Raw genomic sequence first — 17427 nt, 5'->3', positions numbered from 1 at the left:
ACTCGTAGTTCAATGCCTAGTGTAACGTCAACAAGTTATAAACATAGTCACTACACCCAAAATGTTTTTTTTTTTTTTTGTTTGTTTTTTTTACAAAGAATCAGTCATCATTCACAGGAAGATATTTTTATTGATTTACACAAACAGGATGATAAATAAAAACATGAACATAAATAACCAGTATAAAACATAATCAATATTGCCAGTAATACTCCAAAATGCAATAGATTATAGACAGTCTATCCCTCTTCCGGTTTCTTGCTCCGCTATCTGTGTGTCACCACAACTACTGAGGTCAAGGTTCAGAGTTTGAAGGTCAAGACACTTTTCAGTGTGTATTCTGTCTCTATCCTATACCTCCCTAAACCTTCTTGGCTCAGCCTAGTTCACACATATACTTGTTCTGATACTACTATCATCAAAGGCTATATATTTGTGAGAAATCTGGATGCTTCAAATGCCTTGAAAGCAGCTGCATCTACACAAATAGCATCATATGACAACCTTCACTAGAGGAAGAGAGTGATTCTGCGACACAATAAAACATGAATGTGTCTTGCTCACACAGTGATCCTGTTTGAATATAGTGTATCTCTTTCACAAATACCACATGCTTCTTGCTTCTCAATGAAAGTGCCACAGTACAAATGTGCATTTACTCAAAACAATGAATGACTTTTGCCTTGAGAGCTAATGCACACAACATGCAAATGGTACATTTGCCAACTTTGGAACTGTTGGATATAACAGACATACATATTGAACAAACACTTTTAGGCCATGTTTTGTTGAAACAGACAACCCTGTAAAATAATAACTTTGTATTTATATGTAACTAATTTGGCATGGCTCAGTCAGTCAGTCAGCTACCTTGTTATGAAGTTAGTGAGCTATGCACTGATTAATTTTGCTTATATAATACTGATTGTGATCACATATTAAACCATATGTCTAAGACTCTAAGATAAGATGGTACTAGTTAAATATCTAATTAATAAATGCCATAACACTACTTAATTTATTCCCTTTTTGGTTACCGTACGTTCAATTAATCCCCTTTGGTCTGAAAAATAATTGGTAGATGACAATGTAAGGTTGGACGTAGAACCCTGTTACATAAGAGGCTACAGTAAGTGGTGAATGGTGGTGGTGATGAGGTTTAGCAGAACAAAGGTGTTGGGGTTCAATAAAAACACTGGGTGTTGGTAGTGTGGGTTTATGAGGGATGGAACTCATAAAAATTCAAATGGAACGAACATGGGTTAAATCAAACTACAAACTGTAGTCCAGTCTCTTGAATCAATACATTCTCAGCTTTCTTTGTTTCATACAGAGTTCCACCCCTCATAACGGGTAGCTGCGTGGAGTTCCATTGAGGTTAGGGGTTTAGACAAAGATGACACTGGGCGCTGTTGATAGGGGTTGTGTGGGTGAGGGTGAGCCCCGGTCTGATCCTGATGAGCCTGAGGAGGAGGGAGAGTGACCCAGGAGATGCTCCTTCTCCCTGGGCAGGCAGGGCCCGCTGATGTGCTGGCTGTGGGAGTGGTAGAGACGCATGAAGGACAGGATGGAGTGGGTCAGCCACAATGCTGTCACGCTCCACAGAGCAACCTGGAGAGAGAGAGAAAGATTATTATCAGTTAAAGTATATATTATTAGTATTATTACAGAGAAACAAAAAGAGAAAGAGAGTTATTACACAATAATAATAATAATAATAATAATAATAATAATAATAAGAGGGGGTAGGTGGAAATAGAGAGAGCACAGAGAGGGAGAGAAAAACTGAAACTAAATCACAAGTACACTGACTCCCTCATGTTAATGCAATGCAGAAGATTTCTATTTTGAGCAGGGAAAGCCCACTGGCATGAGATGGGCCAGCTATGGGGGACTACATACCTCTGCCAGGGTGAGCTGAGTGAAGAAGGAGGACGTCTCTACATCCAGGTACATGGGGATGGACTGGTATTCTGCACAGCTGCACGCAAACAGACAGAGAGACAGGAAACTGTCAATGCTTAACAAGGCTACAGTCAAACCCCTGCAGCTTGACCCTCACACTCACTGCAATGTATGCGACACACAGGTCGATGCACAGTACTAGGGCCCAGAGTTTTTCCTGACCAAATGACCTGGCCTGGAAGACCCTAAAGTATGACCTGTTGATTTGTATGCCTCAGTATATGAACATTACCTGTAAGGTCTGGTGTTGTCGTCTGTGACAGTGTTGCACCAGGAGGCCAGCCCCAGGGAGAGGGTGACACTGGCCCCTCCTGACAGGAACAACACACACAGGCTCAGGATCAGGGTCAGGAAGGCGGAGAACAAGGTGCTGGAAAATAAATACAATAATAACATTGGTGACTGTGAACGAGTGAAAACATTGTAATTTGACATAAACTGTTATAACTATGTAATAGCAGGTAGCCTATGACACATAGGACTAATAATGCATTGCACAATTTGATATTTCATAATGGTCATTATTATTATTATCAGGCGATTTATGTCATTTACGTTTCCATTTGTATCGTTGTTGTTTTTTAAATATAGGCCTACTTTTTGTACTATTGATTAACTATTTCAAAGCCCATAGAAAGTGTACTCACTCGTCATGCCGTCCGTGGAGATAGAATATGCTTCTCCAGCCCTGCGCAGCACCATACAGCACCGTGAAAACACCGACAAAAGTTGCGAACTGGCATGCAGCCGGTGGACCCCATTGCTGTACCACCAAGTGTGAAATCTCACCCTGTTCACCAGAAATGTCGGTTCGATTGTCCGTCCTCCAAGAACCCGTGGTGAAAAGCGCACAACGCCCTTTGAAAGCTGAGCCGTTGAGCGCCAGCGGGACAACCACCATCAACCCGGCCAGGACTGATAGGGTGTGGGCTGCGCAGTGAGCCACCAACAGTCGCCGATCAAGCTCCATATCCCAAATATCCAAAAGATCGACCAAAACGAACTAAATACAGGATATCTTAAGGCAGTACCGTCCCGTTTATTCGGTATTATCTTGAATTATTAAGCTACCATGTGTTATATTTCTGAAAGAAAACAGAGGATATTTAAAGAACAGCCTGCACGCAAACTGGCATTACAACACTCGCTTCCCCTTACAAATTTGCCAGTGACGTACTTGCATACGACACGTATGGGAGCATTGGACAAATGGCCTAGATAAGAGATGCAGTGAATTGCTGTCAAAACATTGTCATTTTGCAAATGTATTATTTGACTCAATCAATTGAGTGATACTTTTTAATCAATCATTATCCATAATAACGACAAATATGTGTTTTTTTAGTTATAAAATATGCATGGGACAGAATGTAGGCCAGGGTCGAAAGGGGGGACAAAGGCGACCCCCACCTCCTGTCATTTAAAGTCGGTCAGTAGGACAACATTAATCCGATCAACCTTCCTAACAATGGACCATTGCAAAAGTCTGTCCTATAAATAATGTATAGGATTACGTCATATACATAAGAAATACTGCAGCCTATGTTGTCTACAATTTATGAATTATTTTATTTGTTCCAACCAAACTTCTACAAACTTCTCACACCCTTCATCAATTCACCAAAGAGATAAACATTACACAATTGTACTTTACAGTATTGATGAACGCTCTTTCATTGATGGATGCATCACAGAGTCATGTCCATGTTGCTACAGCAGGTGGCGCTAAAATAAAAAACAATAAAATAAGTTCCGTTGCAGTCAAATAGGTTGGGTTACTCTCACCACGGAAGAAGAAAAAGCAGGAAGTGCCTGCCTGACCGCAAATGTTGTGATTGTTTGGATGTGCAGTTGCTAGGTGGACAAGTTCAAGTATTGTATTTGTCTTTTGTGTAAAGATCAATACACTGTAAGGTAAGTCGTTATTACACTTTTTTATAACGGTCAACATATGACGATGTCACGAAGTTACTTTGCATCTTGCTCGCTCACATGCTTGTCTATCGCGCAAGCTAGCGTCAATAAAAACGTTTTTTTCTTGTTAGCTCGTACAGGACCTAGGTAGGACAACCCAGATAACGCCTTAGTGAATGAGTTGAAATGACTTGCTAGTTCTTATTTTAAAAGCTAATGTGATTAACATCAAAGGGAGGTCTCAGATTCCAGGGTTATAGCATCTCCAAATCTTTACTCATATAGAAAAATTATAATATTGGTCACATACACATATTTAGCAGACGATATTGCGGGTGTAGCGAAATGCTTGTGTCCCTAGTTCCAACAGTGCAGTAGTATCTAACAATTCACAACAATACACACAAATATCAAAGTAAACGAATGGAATGAAGAAATATATAAATATTAGGACGATCAATGTCGGAGTGGCATTGAGTAGAATACAGTATATACATTTGAAGTGAGTAAAACATTATGTAAACATTATTAAAGTGACCAGTGTTCCATGTCTTTGTACATAGGGCAGCAGCCTCTAAGGTGCAGGGTTGAGTAACCGGGTGGTTGCCGGCTAGTGACAGTGACTAAGTTTTGTCTTAAGATTTAGTGTTGGTGTGTACCACCCAAGTAACACAACAATGTGTCAAGTCATCTAATATCATGTTTTCTCATGTACTTATGTTACCATCACCACTGGCCATCAAGTACCATGGCGAGTCCAGAGACACCAGGAGATGAGCGTATGGAGCTGGGGGCCGGGGCTGCAGTGGCAAGCTGTTCAGACTCTTCTTCTATCAAGCCTGGCCCCTCAGGTGCCAAAGTAGACTCCCACCTCCAAGATGCCATCCACCTAAAAACGCAGGGGAACAAATTCTACAAAGAGAAAAACCTTCGGTCTGCCATTGGACGTTACCACCGTTCGTTGCTCGTTCTGCGTAGTTTAGACTCTGATGTCACTGCGGCAGTGAAAGGGTTTGGTCCTGAGGCTCCTGTACTCACCGCAGGACAAGAGGAACTACTTAGGAACACACAGGTCGACTGCTACAACAATTTAGCAGGTATTACAGGCCTCGATAAGTGTCATGCAGTGAATTATCCTCTTAAAGTCATGCATAATGCTAAGCACAATGCGCAGTCCCCCCTCTTTCTTGACTTACATTTCTCCTCCCTTTTCTGTCTCTCTGTCACCCCCTTTCTCAGCCTGTCTGTTGCAGAGAGAGTGTGTAGACTACACGCGTGTCCAGGAGTACAGCTTGCGGGTATTGAAGTGGCGTCCGGGTGACATCAAGGCCCTGTACAGAGCAGGAGTGGCCTCTCTGCAGCTGGGAGACGCACAGAGTGCCAAGCAATACCTCACTCAGGCCAGCAAAGGACAACCCAACGGTAGCTCAGCCTTTTGGTTACTATCTTCCTGGTTAGGGACTGCTCTCCCTACCACAGCCTTTGAGTAAAACAAAACAGATTATTGATGAGTTGTGAGGGCGTGTTATAGGCATACTATTCTATTCCCCAACAGAATGAAGTAGATCACAGCTCAGTTGGTAGAGCATGGCGCTTGCAACGCCAGGGTTGTGGGTTTGATTCCCACGGGGGGCCAGTATGAAAAATGTATGCACTCACTAACTGTAAGTCGCTCTGGAAAAGAGCGTCTGCTAAATGACTAAATTTTTTTTTTTTTATGTAAATATATTGTATTATTGTGTCTCTATGCTATTCCCATTCCCCTAATGTTGACTGAAATTTGAATTTCTTTATTTGTCACTGTATCTCTTTGACAGACACTAATGTGAGGAGGCACTTGCAGCAAGCAGAGGATAGGCTGAGCACAGAGTACCAGAAGGAGAAGGCTCTGTACCGAGGCATGTTCTCCTCCAGTCAGAGAGCCGGGGAGGGGGCCAGCGGTGGAGTCGCCCAGAAATAAGTTCCCATCAGGGGGGATGTTCTGTTGTTCTGACCCTGAGGATTGAAAAGAAAGAGGAAACAAACCTAGACTGGACTACAGCACGTTAGAAGGACTTGGCCTGAGCAAGGCCGGTTGGCTAATATTGATCACATAATATATTGATCACATAATGAGTAGTTATTTGCCTGATGACCAACAGGAAGCTAAGTTGTTGGAGGTTCAAAAGGGTTGAAGGTCAAAGCGAGGGTACTAAAGAGAGACTGTTTTGTGCGCTGTTCAAACTCAAAAGTAATGTTATGCCTTCTGAATGTGGTTGTTTCTGGTCTAATGATCAGTTATGTGTTACTTTTTGTGTACAAAATGTTTTGATTCAACTTAATAAATATTTTTTTGAAATGACAGCATTATACTGGCGTTACTACAGCGCTACACTGGCGTTACTACAGCGAGGTGGATGGAAGTATTCAGAGTCAAATAAGTTGAATTAGTTGCCTTTATTAATAATAATAATCCAAGATACACGCATTTGTTTCAAATAACATTTTATTCTTAATATTATAATTTTATTGATATCCATTTCAAAATCCTGAGCACAATATTAATTTATAGAACATTTTGTTTGCTGATTTTGGTTTTTATAGCCAATATGATTGTACTTCAAAGGCAACATACAGTGTATAAAACTTATATTTGATATACACTCAGAGAGGAGAACAAGCTCACAGACTAACGATAGCTATGACAGCGCACAGAGATAAGTCACAGAGCTGCATGCGGAGGGGACCACTCACACAGGCACACACAGTCACACACAGTCGCATAGTACTACTGAGAGTCAAGTTCAACAGAATCAAGTTTAGAAAGGGAAAACATTGGCACCCCCTTATCACCACCCAAAATACTGACTGAAATATTGACTGTAACTTAGTGGCAAAAACACTTTCTGGGTGCATTCATTCATTGTGATTGTCTCACTTCCTCGGCGTCTTGTGTTTCAAACTGAGAGACCTCACTGAGCTAAACACCCTTTTACTCAGGTCCCTCAGTGAGCGTGAGCGTGTGAGGGGTTGCTGAGAAGGAGGAGGGGATGGAGAGAATGATGGGGAGGAGAGAGGAGAAGAGAGGGAGGGACAGCTACCCTCCAGACTCTGAGAGCGAGAGAGGTGGAAGAGGCTGGCAGTAGAGGACAAGCGCTTGTCTTCTTCCTCTCTTCCTCCCAACGCCAACGGACAAACCCCCTCCACGCTGAGCTCCATGCCCCTGTCGATGTCCAGGGAGGAGGTCCACTGTGCCCCCCTCAGATGCTCCTCTTTTAGGGCTCGAGGATCCAGCACATCCCCCTGGGACTCACTGCGGAACAGAGCCTGTCTGGACAGCCTCAGGCTGGAGCTACGCTTGTCCCAGCCACCACCACCACCCTTCCCTTTGCATTTTGAGGCACTGCTCTCTTTCTGTCGCCTCTCTGTCTCTTTGTTGGCCTGCTGCCTCTCCTTTTGGTAATCTTTCTCTTTTCTCCTGATCCCCTCTCTCTTCCACATCTCCTTGTTCTCCTCCTCAGCCTCTTTCCCCCATGAACGCCCTTCAAAGCCCCTCCAGAGTTTGGCCACCCCCTTCTTTGGCGTCTGGGCCGCACCGTGACTGCCTTCCTCTTCACAGTTGCTGCTGTAGCACCTCCCTTTCCTGTGGAAGCTGCTCACCGTCGATGCCCTCACCAACTCCCTCGACGCATGCTTCCCCTGGTAGAGCCCCTCCCCATCCACCCTCTCCCATCCTTCTCCCTCCCCATCTACCCTCCATCTACCACCTCCACCCCCTGCACACTGCCGTAGCGACCCCCCTCTGGGCCGGATGCTGCCCCCTGGCAGGGCGCACTGAAATGGGTCATCCCGTCGGAACACAGAGAATGGAGTAGTGGCGAGTGGGGAGGGCTGGAGAGGGCGGGGTGGGGAGCGTACCCTGGGGCGGTCACGGGACGAGGGGGAGGAGGCGGTGGAGGAGGGGTCGGATGGCGAAGGGGTTTGTTGGCAGTGGAAGGTGTGTGTGTGGTGGTGGGTGACATGATGATGGGTAGGTAGGTGGGTTGAGGTGGACTGGTAAGGGTGATTGGGGCTCCTGGAATGGGAACTGGAGGAGTTGGGAGGAGTGAGGCCGGAGTGGGACTGTGAGGAGTGGGTGACACTGAGGGACAGATGGATCGGCCTCTGGGGGTCAAGGTCAGTCTCGTTACTGGAGTGGAGGTGGCGGATGCTGGAATATTCATGATGATGAGACTGGTGATCATTCTGGGCTGTCTGGCGAGAGGAAGGGGAGTAGCTTTGGCCTTTAAACTCTGACCCCTGACCTTTTCTCTCGGTGTCGCTCTGAAAGCAGTCGACATCCAGCTCCACGCCCTGCTCCATCAGGCCCACCACCACAGCCCAGGGCAGGCCAGAGAGACGGGAGATCTCCCTCACCATTGCCGAGTCCTCGCTGAGCTTACTAGGGCTGGTGTCCGGGGCATTGATGCTGGGTTGACTCATTGCGACTTTCCCTGGTGAAGAATCCAATCCACTCCAGTCCAGCGAGCGGGAGAACCCTAGCCCTGACCCAGCCCCTGACCCAGTGACCTCCAGAGAGCTCCGGTGATTGAGGTTGGAGGGACAGGTTGAGATGCGTGGCCGCGCCCTCAGGGCAGGGGTGGGAGTGGCGGCGGTGGAGAGGGAGGAGGTGGAAGGAGAGGGGGAGGCAGTGGGGGTAGCATGGTCACTCTTTAATCCACCACTAGTGCTAGTGCTAATACCTTCTTTGGAGTTTTTCGAGTCCAAATCCAGTTTTTTGTTCAGATTGGGGCTGAGGTTGAGGTTGAGGTTGAGGTGGAGGTTGATTTTGAGGTCTTCTCCCGTCACTGAGGGCAGGTGGCCCAGGTTGATGGAGTTCCTACTGGCCTTCTTACCGATACTACTCAGGCTGAACCGTGCAGAGTTTCCCAGAAAGGACTTGCAGGGCGTCACACTGCCCCCTGTCAGGTTGGAGGGGGTACTGCGGCTCTCGAAGGCCGACAGCGACTGAGTGGAGCCGTGGCCAGGGGTTCTGGGGCCCCTGTGGGAGCCTGGCCCGGGGATGGCGGTAAGGGTGGTGTCAGGGTGGGCAACCCGGCTGCGGTACTGGCGAGCCAGCCTGGTGATGTACTGCTCCAGCTGGGTGAAGGTGGAGGGGTGAGGAGGCTGGGGGGGCCGGAAGAGGGGAGTGGACTGAGATTCTTCAGCCTGGGTAGAGGAGTCCGGACTCGGAAAGAGGCAAGGGGAGGGAGAGAGGTCCTGACTGTAGGTGAAGAGGGGGCTCTGGAGGGCCACGGCATGGAGGGGGCTGGGGTATGTGTACACCTCCTTGGTCCTCCGGGACACCAAGTCAGAACAGAACCTGGGGTCGAGTTGGGGTCGGGGGTCAGGGAGTGGGAGGAGGGAGCCGGGATGGGGGTCGCCCAGGCTGGAGCACAGGTCAGACAAGAAGAGGAGGCTGTTCAGTTCCAGCTCACCTGAGATCAAACGACGAGAGGCAGAAAGTTGATGAATGTCCGTCAGCTTATAAAGAAGCAAAAGCATTTATCTAGGACTATGGTCCCAGGACTCTCTGGAAAACAGTGACAATTATCTAGGACTATGGTCCCAGGACTCCCTGGAAAACAGTGACATTTATCTAGGACTATGGTCCCAGGACTCTCTGGAAAACAGTGACAATTATCTAGGACTATGATCCCAGGACTCCCTGGAAAACATTGACATTTATCTAGGACTATGATCCCAGGACTCCCTGGAAAACATTGACATTTATCTAGGACTATGGTCCCAGGACTCCCTGGAAAACAGTGACAAATATATAGGACTATGGTCCCAGGACTCCCTGGAAAACATTGATAAACATCTAGGACTATGGTCCCAGGACTCCTTGGAAAACAGTGACAATTATCTAGAACTATGGTACCAGGACTCTCTGGAAAACATTGACATTTATTTAGGACTATGGTCCCAGGACTCCCTGGAAAACAGTGACAATTGTCTAGGACTATGGTCCCAGGACTCTCTGGAAAACAGTGACAATTATCTAGGACTATGGTCCCAGGACTCCCTGGAAAACATTGACAATTATCTAGGACTATGGTCCCAGGACTCCCTGGAAAACAGTGACATTTATCCAGGACTCTCTGGAAAACATTTACATTTATTTAGGACTATGGTCCCAGGACTCCCTGGAAAACATTGACAATTATCTAGGACTATGGTCCCAGGACTCCCTGGAAAACAGTGACATTTATCTAGGACTATGGTCCCAGGACTCCCTGGAAAACAGTGACATTTATCCAGGACTCTCTGGAAAACATTTACATTTATCTAGGACTATGGTATCAGGACTCTCTGGAAAACAGTGACAATTATCTAGGACTATGGTCCCAGGACTCCCTGGAAAACATTGACAATTATCTAGGACTATGGTCCCAGGACTCCCTGGAAAACAGTGACATTTATCTAGGACTATGGTCCCAGGACTCCCTGGAAAACATTGACAATTATCTAGGACTATGGTCCCAGGACTCCCTGGAAAACAGTGACATTTATCTAGGACTATGGTCCCAGGACTCCCTGGAAAACAGTGACATTTATCTAGGACTATGGTCCCAGGACTCCCTGGAAAACAGTGACATTTATCTAGGACTATGGTATCAGGACTCTCTGGAAAACAGTGACAATTATGGCTGAATGGCTTCTACTGGTTAAATACAGATGAACTGTACTGAAGAGTAAGTGAGTGCATTTGAATGTGCCCGTACAGTGCATTCGGAAAGTATTCAGACCCCTTGAATTTTTCCACATTTTGTTACGTTACAGCCTTATTCTAAAATTTATTAAATCGTTTTTCCCCTCATCAATCTACACACAATAGCCCATAATGACAAAGCAAAAACTGAAATATCACATTTACATAAGTATTCAGACCCTTTACTCAATACTTTATGGAAGCACCTTTGGCAGCGATTACAGCCTCGAGTCTTCTTGGGTTTGACGCTACAAGCTCGGCACACCTGTATTTGGGGAGTTTCTCCCATTCTTCTCTGCAGATCCTCTCAAGCTCTGTCAGTTTGGATGGGGAGCGTTGCTGCACAGCTATTTTCAGGTCTCTCCAGAGATGTTCGATCGGGTTCAAGTCTGGCCTCTGGCTGGGCCACTCAAGGACATTCAGAGACTTGTCCCGAAGCCACTCCTGCATTGTCTTGGCTGTGTGCTTAGGGTCATTGTCCTGTTGGAAGGTGAACCTTCGCCCCAGTCTGAGGTCCTGAGCGCTCTGGAGCAGGTTTTCATCAAGGATCTCTCTGTACTTTGCTCCTTTCATCTTTCCCTCGATCCTGACTAATCTCCCAGTCCCTGCCACTGAAAAACATCCCCACACCATGATGCTGCCACCACCATGCTTCACCGTAGGGATTGTGCCAGGTTTTCTCCAGACGTGACGTTTGGCATTCAGGCCAAAGAGTTCAATCTTGGTGTCATCAGACCAGAGAATCTTGTTTCTCATGGTCTGAGAGTCCTTTAGCCTTTTGGCAATCTCCAAGCGGGCTGTCATGTGCCTTTTACTGAGGAGTGGCGTCCGTCTGTCCACCCTACCCTTCAGGCCTGATTGGTGGAGTGCTGCAGAGATGGTTGTCCTTCTGCAAGGTTTTCCCATCTCCACAGACGAACTCTGGAGCTCTGTCAGAGTGACCATCGGGTTCTTGGTCACCTCCCTGACCAAGGCCCTTCTCCCCCGATTACTCATTTTGGCCGGGCGGCCAGCTCTAGGATGAGTCTTGGTGGTTCCAAACTTCCTCCATTTAAGAATGATGGAGGCTACTGTGTTCTTGGGGACCTTCAATGCTGCAGACATTTTTTGGTACCCTTCCGCAGATCTGTGCCTCGACACAATCCTGTCTCGGAGCGCTACAAACAATTCCTGATCTCATGGCTTGGTTTTTGCTCTGACATGCACTGTCAGCTGTGGAACATTATATAGACAGGTGTGTGCCTTTCCAAATCATGTCCAATCAAGTTGTAGAAACATCTCAAGGATGATCAATGGAAACAGGATGCACCTGAGCTCAATTTCGAGTCTCATCGCAAAGGGTTTGAATACTTACGTAAAGAAGGTATTTCTGTTTTTTATTTGCAATAAATTTGCTAAAATTTCTAAAAACCTGTTTTCGCTTTGTCATTATGGGTTATTGTGTGTAGATTGAGGACATTGTTTTATTTAATAAATGTTAGAATAAGGCTGTAACGTAACAAAATGTGGAAAAAGTCAAGAGGTCTGAATACTTTCCGAATGCACTGTATGTGTGTTATGTCTGTGTTATATCTGACCCGTAGGCACTGGTCTCCTATCAGCGATCTCTGTGGTCTCCTCAATGCTCTGAGTTCTTGGCTGCTGCGCGGCCTCCGGCCACTGGGTGTCACTGTGGTCTGCAGAGAGGGGCCGCTGCTCCCACAGCCTGAAGGCTCCCCCTGAGGGTGGTCCTGGTCCAGCACGGACTAGCCCACCTGGAACTGGACCCCCCTGGGCCATGGCTGCCTCACTGGACACAGAGTAGCAGGAGTCTGATAGGGAGCTGCCACTGACCGAATAAAAACCTACAGAGGGAGGGAGGGTGGGAGAAATACAGAGGGAGGGAGGGAGGGTGGGAGAAATAAAGAGGGAGGAAGAGAGATGGGGAGAGAGAGATAAATAGAGAGCGAGAAAGCAAGAGGGAGTGTAGGCCAAGAGAGAGAGTGAGAAGGTGGTCACCAGAAAGAGTGATTAAGTGGTGTTGAGAAGATAACAAGGGAGGAGTAAATAAAGGAACAGGGAGAGGAGAGGGTTTGTATTTAATATGGCTTTGCAACATGGCATCTCACAAAGTAAACAAAACTGTCTCAGAAGGTGAGAAGCTTTGTTGGTTAAGGCAGGGCCAGATTACCGAATGGGCATGCAGGGCTGGAGGTCAGGGCCCCTCCAGATAGCATATGAATGTGTCGGTTGTGGGCCCACTGGAGGTCAGGCCTCCCAGAAAGCATACTATGAACACGTTGGTTGGGGGCCCCCTGGAGGTCGGGCCCCCCCAGATAGCATATGAACACATCAGTTGTGGGCCCCCTGGAGGTCGGGACCCCCCCAGATAGCATATGAACACGTCATAAACCATTGCTTTTTCGGGTGGGGGCCCTGGAGGTACTGTAGGTGTCCCGGGGCCCCAGAATTGGTAGTCCGGCCCTGGTCAAAGCCCTATGAGTGTCACAGACCACCCCCAAATGACCCCCCATGGTACAATCACACAACCACACAGCCCAGTACCTGAGCTGTGCCTGGAGTAATACTCCAGCTGGACTGCACTATCAAGGTCCGGGGGTAAGAGCAGGTCAGACGGGGCATCCCAAGAGAGGGTGGACCAGCGTGAGTTATCCCCTCCACCCCCATCAACTCTGGAATGAACCGGCCCATCTCCTCCAGAGTTCTCCCCACTGTCCTTGTCCAATGTGCTGGTGTGGCACGGTAACGCTGTTTCTGAAGGAGGAAAGGAAACCTGAAAGACAGAAAACAGAAAACAGGGGTGTTCAAGTCACAACACATCTTTAAAGAGATGATACTTAGAGAGTGGTGTAGAATGGATCTCTAATGTTCTTATTTACCAAACACTGATGTCATCAGCCTTACTGGAAGTTCTAGAACACTTGTGAAGGTAATGTATTCTTTCTCCTCAATAGCCAATTCATGACTAAGGGGGGATGACAGGGGAGATGACAGGGGGGTGACAGGGTGAATGAAAGGGGGGTGACAGGGGGGTCTCTTTCTCTCTCTGTCTCCTCTCTCTTCTGCTACTTTTTCCACATTTTATGAAGTTAGAAAAGTCATTTTATAATGGGAAGTGAGCGGGTGCTTGAGAGTGGGGGAGCTAATGGAGAGTGAAAAGAGGGGAGTGAAAGAGTGAGTGAGTCAGGGAGGGAACAAGTGTGTGAAAGAGGCACCTTGATGGATACCCCCCACCCCCCGCCTCAACCCCCATAATAACTTCAAGCCACCCCCTCCTCACCATAGCTACAGCTGCTCTCAATTCAATTAATGTCAATTGAAAGGGATTTATTGGCATGGAAAACATATGTTTACATTGCCAAAGCAAGTGAAATAGATAATAAACAAAAGTGAAATAAACAATAAAAAATGAACAGTAAACATTACACTCCATAGGAATAAAGACATTTCAAATGTCATATTATGTCTATATACAGTGTTGTAACGATGTGCAAATGCTCCAGTTCCTGTTCACTCTCCACCCACACAACAGACCTAGCAGAAGAACATCTAACTCATCCAGATCCTGCCTGCCTGCCTGCCTGCCTGCCTGCCTGCCTACCTGCCTGCCTGCCTGCCTGCCTGCCTGCCACACACTAAAAGACAAATAACAAATGCCCTAAGATTCACACATACACTAGCTTGCACATGCAAACAAACACACACACAGAAAGCGAGCTCACACACACAGTTGCACGAGTGTGCACACACACGTGCACACACACACACTGATAACCGTACAAACACATGTCCACCCCCCCCACACCTGCATGGACATAAAGTTGCCACAGTGTAAAGTTATAGTATGATCAAATCAGGAGGAGAGAGAGTGAGGCAGGTGGGGGCCCCTCAGTGCTAAGAGCTCTGTAATATGATATCCTTCTATGTGAGACAGAGAGACACTGCCATTTTCCCTAATGGAACAACGCACACACAATGCACAGACAATTACAGCAAATACTCCAATAAGAATGAAGGATTATATAATATGAAAGTATAACATACTTTTGTGACATATTTTCATGAAGCTTTTATGTAGGGCTTACGAACACTTTATGAATGCTCTATAAAGCCTTTATAAGTTATTTTCAAAACGGGACGCTTTTTAAAAAAATGTCATGTTGGGAAAGGTAGGCTACATTATTAACAGCACTAGCAGGCAGACATTGGTTATGCATTATTGATTAATTCTGTTGACTGCAACTGAAGAAACGGAGGAGCCAGAGGAGCCTGACGTTTCAATCCAAGATAATGCCCTCTGATGTTTATCTGTCTGGGCTGGAGGTTGATATATGGCCAGCAATACATGTCATGGTCCAAATGGAGGCTGGAGGTTGATATATGGCCAGCAATACATGTCATGGTCCAAATGGAGGCTGGAGGTTGATATATGGCCAGCAATACATGTCATGGTCCAAATGGAGACTGGAGGTTGATATATGGCCAGCAATACATGTCATCTCCCCTCTCCCCTCTCCTCTCCTCTCTCATCTCTCCTCTCCTCTCTCATCTCCCCTCCCCTCCCCTCTCCTCTCCTCTCTCATCTCCCCTCTCCTCTCCTCTCCTCTCTCATCTCCCGTCTCCTCTCCTTTCTCATTTCTCCTCTCCTCTCTTCTCTCATCTCCCCTCCCCTCTCCTCTCCTCTCCTCTCCTCTCCTCTCCTCTCCTCTCCTCTCCTCTCCTCTCCTCTCCTCTCCTCTCCTCTCCTCTCCTCTCCTCTCCTCTCCTCTCCTCTCCTCTCCTCTCCTCTCCTCTCTCATCTCTCTCATCTCTCTCATCTCTCTCATCTCTCTCATCTCTCTCCTCTCCTCTCCTCTCCTCTCCTCTCCTCTCTCATCTCCCCTCTCCTCTCTCATCTCCTCTCTCATCTCTCCTCTCTCATCTCTCCTCTCCTCTTCCCCCTCTCCGCTTGCCTCTCTTCTCTTCCCAGTGGGCAGAATTGGAGAGGTGATAACTGTCATGTTGAAAACAACAACAGCAGAAGCAACATGTCGCTCCATTTGTTGTTTAATATGCAAATCAGGGCTGCGTTGGCGGATGGAAGGGCAGTTACAGAGCTATGGTGTTGGTGATGACTAATACTATCTAACATAGCATAGGATGGATGCTGCTGAAAGCCACAGGGAACCTATAGAAAATTAATTGGTGCACAGGGTTTCTGAGAAGGAAAAAGCAGTAAGTAGAATGTTGTGCTGATTCCTTCCCTCTGGATCAGTTGATCATGCTCTATTTGATTTATAAAATGGAATGACTTGACTTGTCCCAATTACTGGAGTTAAGTGACTGTTCACCAAACACTGTAACAACAAAGCAGCATGGTAGCCTACCCTACATGAGGACAGGGGGTTCACACAGACTAACAGGTTAAGCTTCAGACTTCAAACTCAGATATGAGGCAGTGTAGGGCTCTGTGGCCTTCTGCATTATATTCTTAGTATTGTACAAACTAGGCCTAACAGATGTCCAAATGGTACAATGAAAGCGGAAGGCCGCATCCATGGTGAAAGAGTTCAAGTGAATAACAAGATCTTTATTCAATAGGTCTACTTCATCCTGTGTGCCAAGTTGTTTTACTATGGGGCTTTCCCAATCAAATAATGTTATCTCACACAAAAAGATCAACATATTCCCATACAGTAGCCTACTTACAAAGAAGATGTTTGGCCTATACAGAATATAGAACTCAGTAGAAATCTGCCATCTACAGTATGACCTGACCTAGGTGTATGATTGTATCTATAGGGTGTGTCCCACAGTGTACATTCTTTACACAGATACATTTCTATGTGATGTCCTTGGGGAAAACTGGAATGTGAAAAGATGTGGGCATTGACACTCATCATATGAGATCCATAAAGGGGACAGAACCATAACACCCTTTGTCTTCTTAACCTTGACTGATACAAGACGGAATTAGATGCAGTAGAGGCAGATGGATTGCTGTCAATTATATTGGACAGATAAAACACCTTTGTGTAATGTAGCTCCGTGCTTATGACTCCATCGTTCAATCAGTGGAGAAGCGTAGCTCAGCAGTCTGTTTGATGGAACGGGATTGGAATACCCTACTGGCAGATCAGAATGCATTCATATTTAATAACGACCAATCTTGTCAAGAGATCTAGGGCTACATACACACTAACCTGTTGCCTGCGGGATGTCGCAGAGCCATCGGATGCTGCGCTCTCGAGGTTTTCCTCCTGTTGATCGGTGATGACAGTCACGGTGGTACCGGTGCTGCTGGTTTCTTTGAGGTCCAGTTCAGCATCGATCATGTCTAGATGTTGTCCCCGGAGCAGGTCCAGCTCTAGGATTCCGGCCAGGGTCGCTTTCAGACGCTCGCCAATCCGAACCCGCTCGGTGCCAGACCAGAGCGAATTCACACAGCTGCCGCGGCCAGCCATTGTGGCGGCTGAATCGGCGGTGCTTGATGAGCTTGGTGAGCTCATGAGCTTGGTCTCAATCACAATGGGCTATGGTCCAGCACAAGTCAGTGCAACATATGTTCTGACAATCAACAATAGCAAGATTGTATCCTCCCGCCCAGCTCAACCAATGATTCGTTGGCAAAATTGCCTAGCCTACTTAATTATCTCTAAACCATAAGATTATAGGCTACAGTGAAGCATGCTGACTAAAGATTCACATGTATAACAATAAGGAGATTATCAAACCATATTCCATCTTAATCCTCTATATTGGTTTCATATTAGGATCACCCAAGGGGGGTACCTATGTACCTATAATACCTATGTTAGAATGCTGTTAATTGACTA

General features: G+C 46.5%; 3 protein-coding genes across 3 annotated transcripts; 1 reads left to right on the top strand and 2 right to left on the bottom strand.

Moving 5' to 3' along the window:
- Positions 1–110: 110 nt before the first annotated feature.
- LOC311105051 (transmembrane protein 179-like) lies at positions 111–3135 on the bottom strand. The gene is made up of 4 exons (XM_084147039.1): positions 2613–3135; positions 2198–2335; positions 1903–1981; positions 111–1611 (listed from the first exon to the last, which is right to left on the bottom strand). The coding sequence occupies exons 1-4, from the start codon at positions 2933–2935 to the stop codon at positions 1387–1389; spliced, it is 765 nt and encodes a 254-aa protein (XP_084003165.1). The 5' UTR covers positions 2936–3135; the 3' UTR covers positions 111–1386.
- A 631-nt stretch (positions 3136–3766) lies between these two features.
- LOC311104733 (tetratricopeptide repeat protein 9C-like) lies at positions 3767–6220 on the top strand. Its single transcript, XM_084146627.1, has 4 exons — positions 3767–3879; positions 4624–4976; positions 5119–5301; positions 5697–6220. The coding sequence occupies exons 2-4, from the start codon at positions 4628–4630 to the stop codon at positions 5837–5839; spliced, it is 675 nt and encodes a 224-aa protein (XP_084002753.1). The 5' UTR covers positions 3767–3879; positions 4624–4627; the 3' UTR covers positions 5840–6220.
- A 572-nt stretch (positions 6221–6792) lies between these two features.
- Positions 6793–17055, bottom strand: LOC311105008 (uncharacterized protein; the record flags this gene model as incomplete). Its single annotated transcript, XM_084146992.1, has 4 exons — positions 6793–9335; positions 12190–12456; positions 13157–13385; positions 16795–17055. 4 exons carry the CDS (start codon positions 17053–17055, stop codon positions 6793–6795), a joined length of 3300 nt encoding a protein of 1099 aa, XP_084003118.1.
- Between the last annotated feature and the right edge of the window lie 372 nt (positions 17056–17427).

This window comes from Coregonus lavaretus (assembly GCF_964263955.1).
Source record: "Coregonus lavaretus genome assembly, chromosome: 29".
NCBI lineage: Eukaryota > Metazoa > Chordata > Actinopteri > Salmoniformes > Salmonidae > Coregonus > Coregonus lavaretus.
The sequence above is the reverse complement of the archived record's forward strand: the minus strand, read 5'-3'. Positions and strand labels throughout refer to the sequence as shown.

Excerpts from the sequence above, each read along its gene's own strand:
- LOC311105051 (XM_084147039.1), bottom strand. The coding sequence starts at position 2,935 with ATGGAGCTTGATCGGCGACTGTTGGTGGCTCACTGCGCAGCCCACACC. Across the intron at positions 1,982-2,197 it reads GACAACACCAGACCTTACAG|CTGTGCAGAATACCAGTCCA; the intron begins GTAATGTTCATA and ends GTTTGCGTGCAG. Across the intron at positions 1,612-1,902 it reads CTCAGCTCACCCTGGCAGAG|GTTGCTCTGTGGAGCGTGAC; the intron begins GTATGTAGTCCC and ends CTCTCTCTCCAG.
- LOC311104733 (XM_084146627.1), top strand. The coding sequence starts at position 4,628 with ATGGCGAGTCCAGAGACACCAGGAGATGAGCGTATGGAGCTGGGGGCC. Across the intron at positions 4,977-5,118 it reads CTGCTACAACAATTTAGCAG|CCTGTCTGTTGCAGAGAGAG; the intron begins GTATTACAGGCC and ends CCCCTTTCTCAG. Across the intron at positions 5,302-5,696 it reads CAGCAAAGGACAACCCAACG|ACACTAATGTGAGGAGGCAC; the intron begins GTAGCTCAGCCT and ends TCTCTTTGACAG.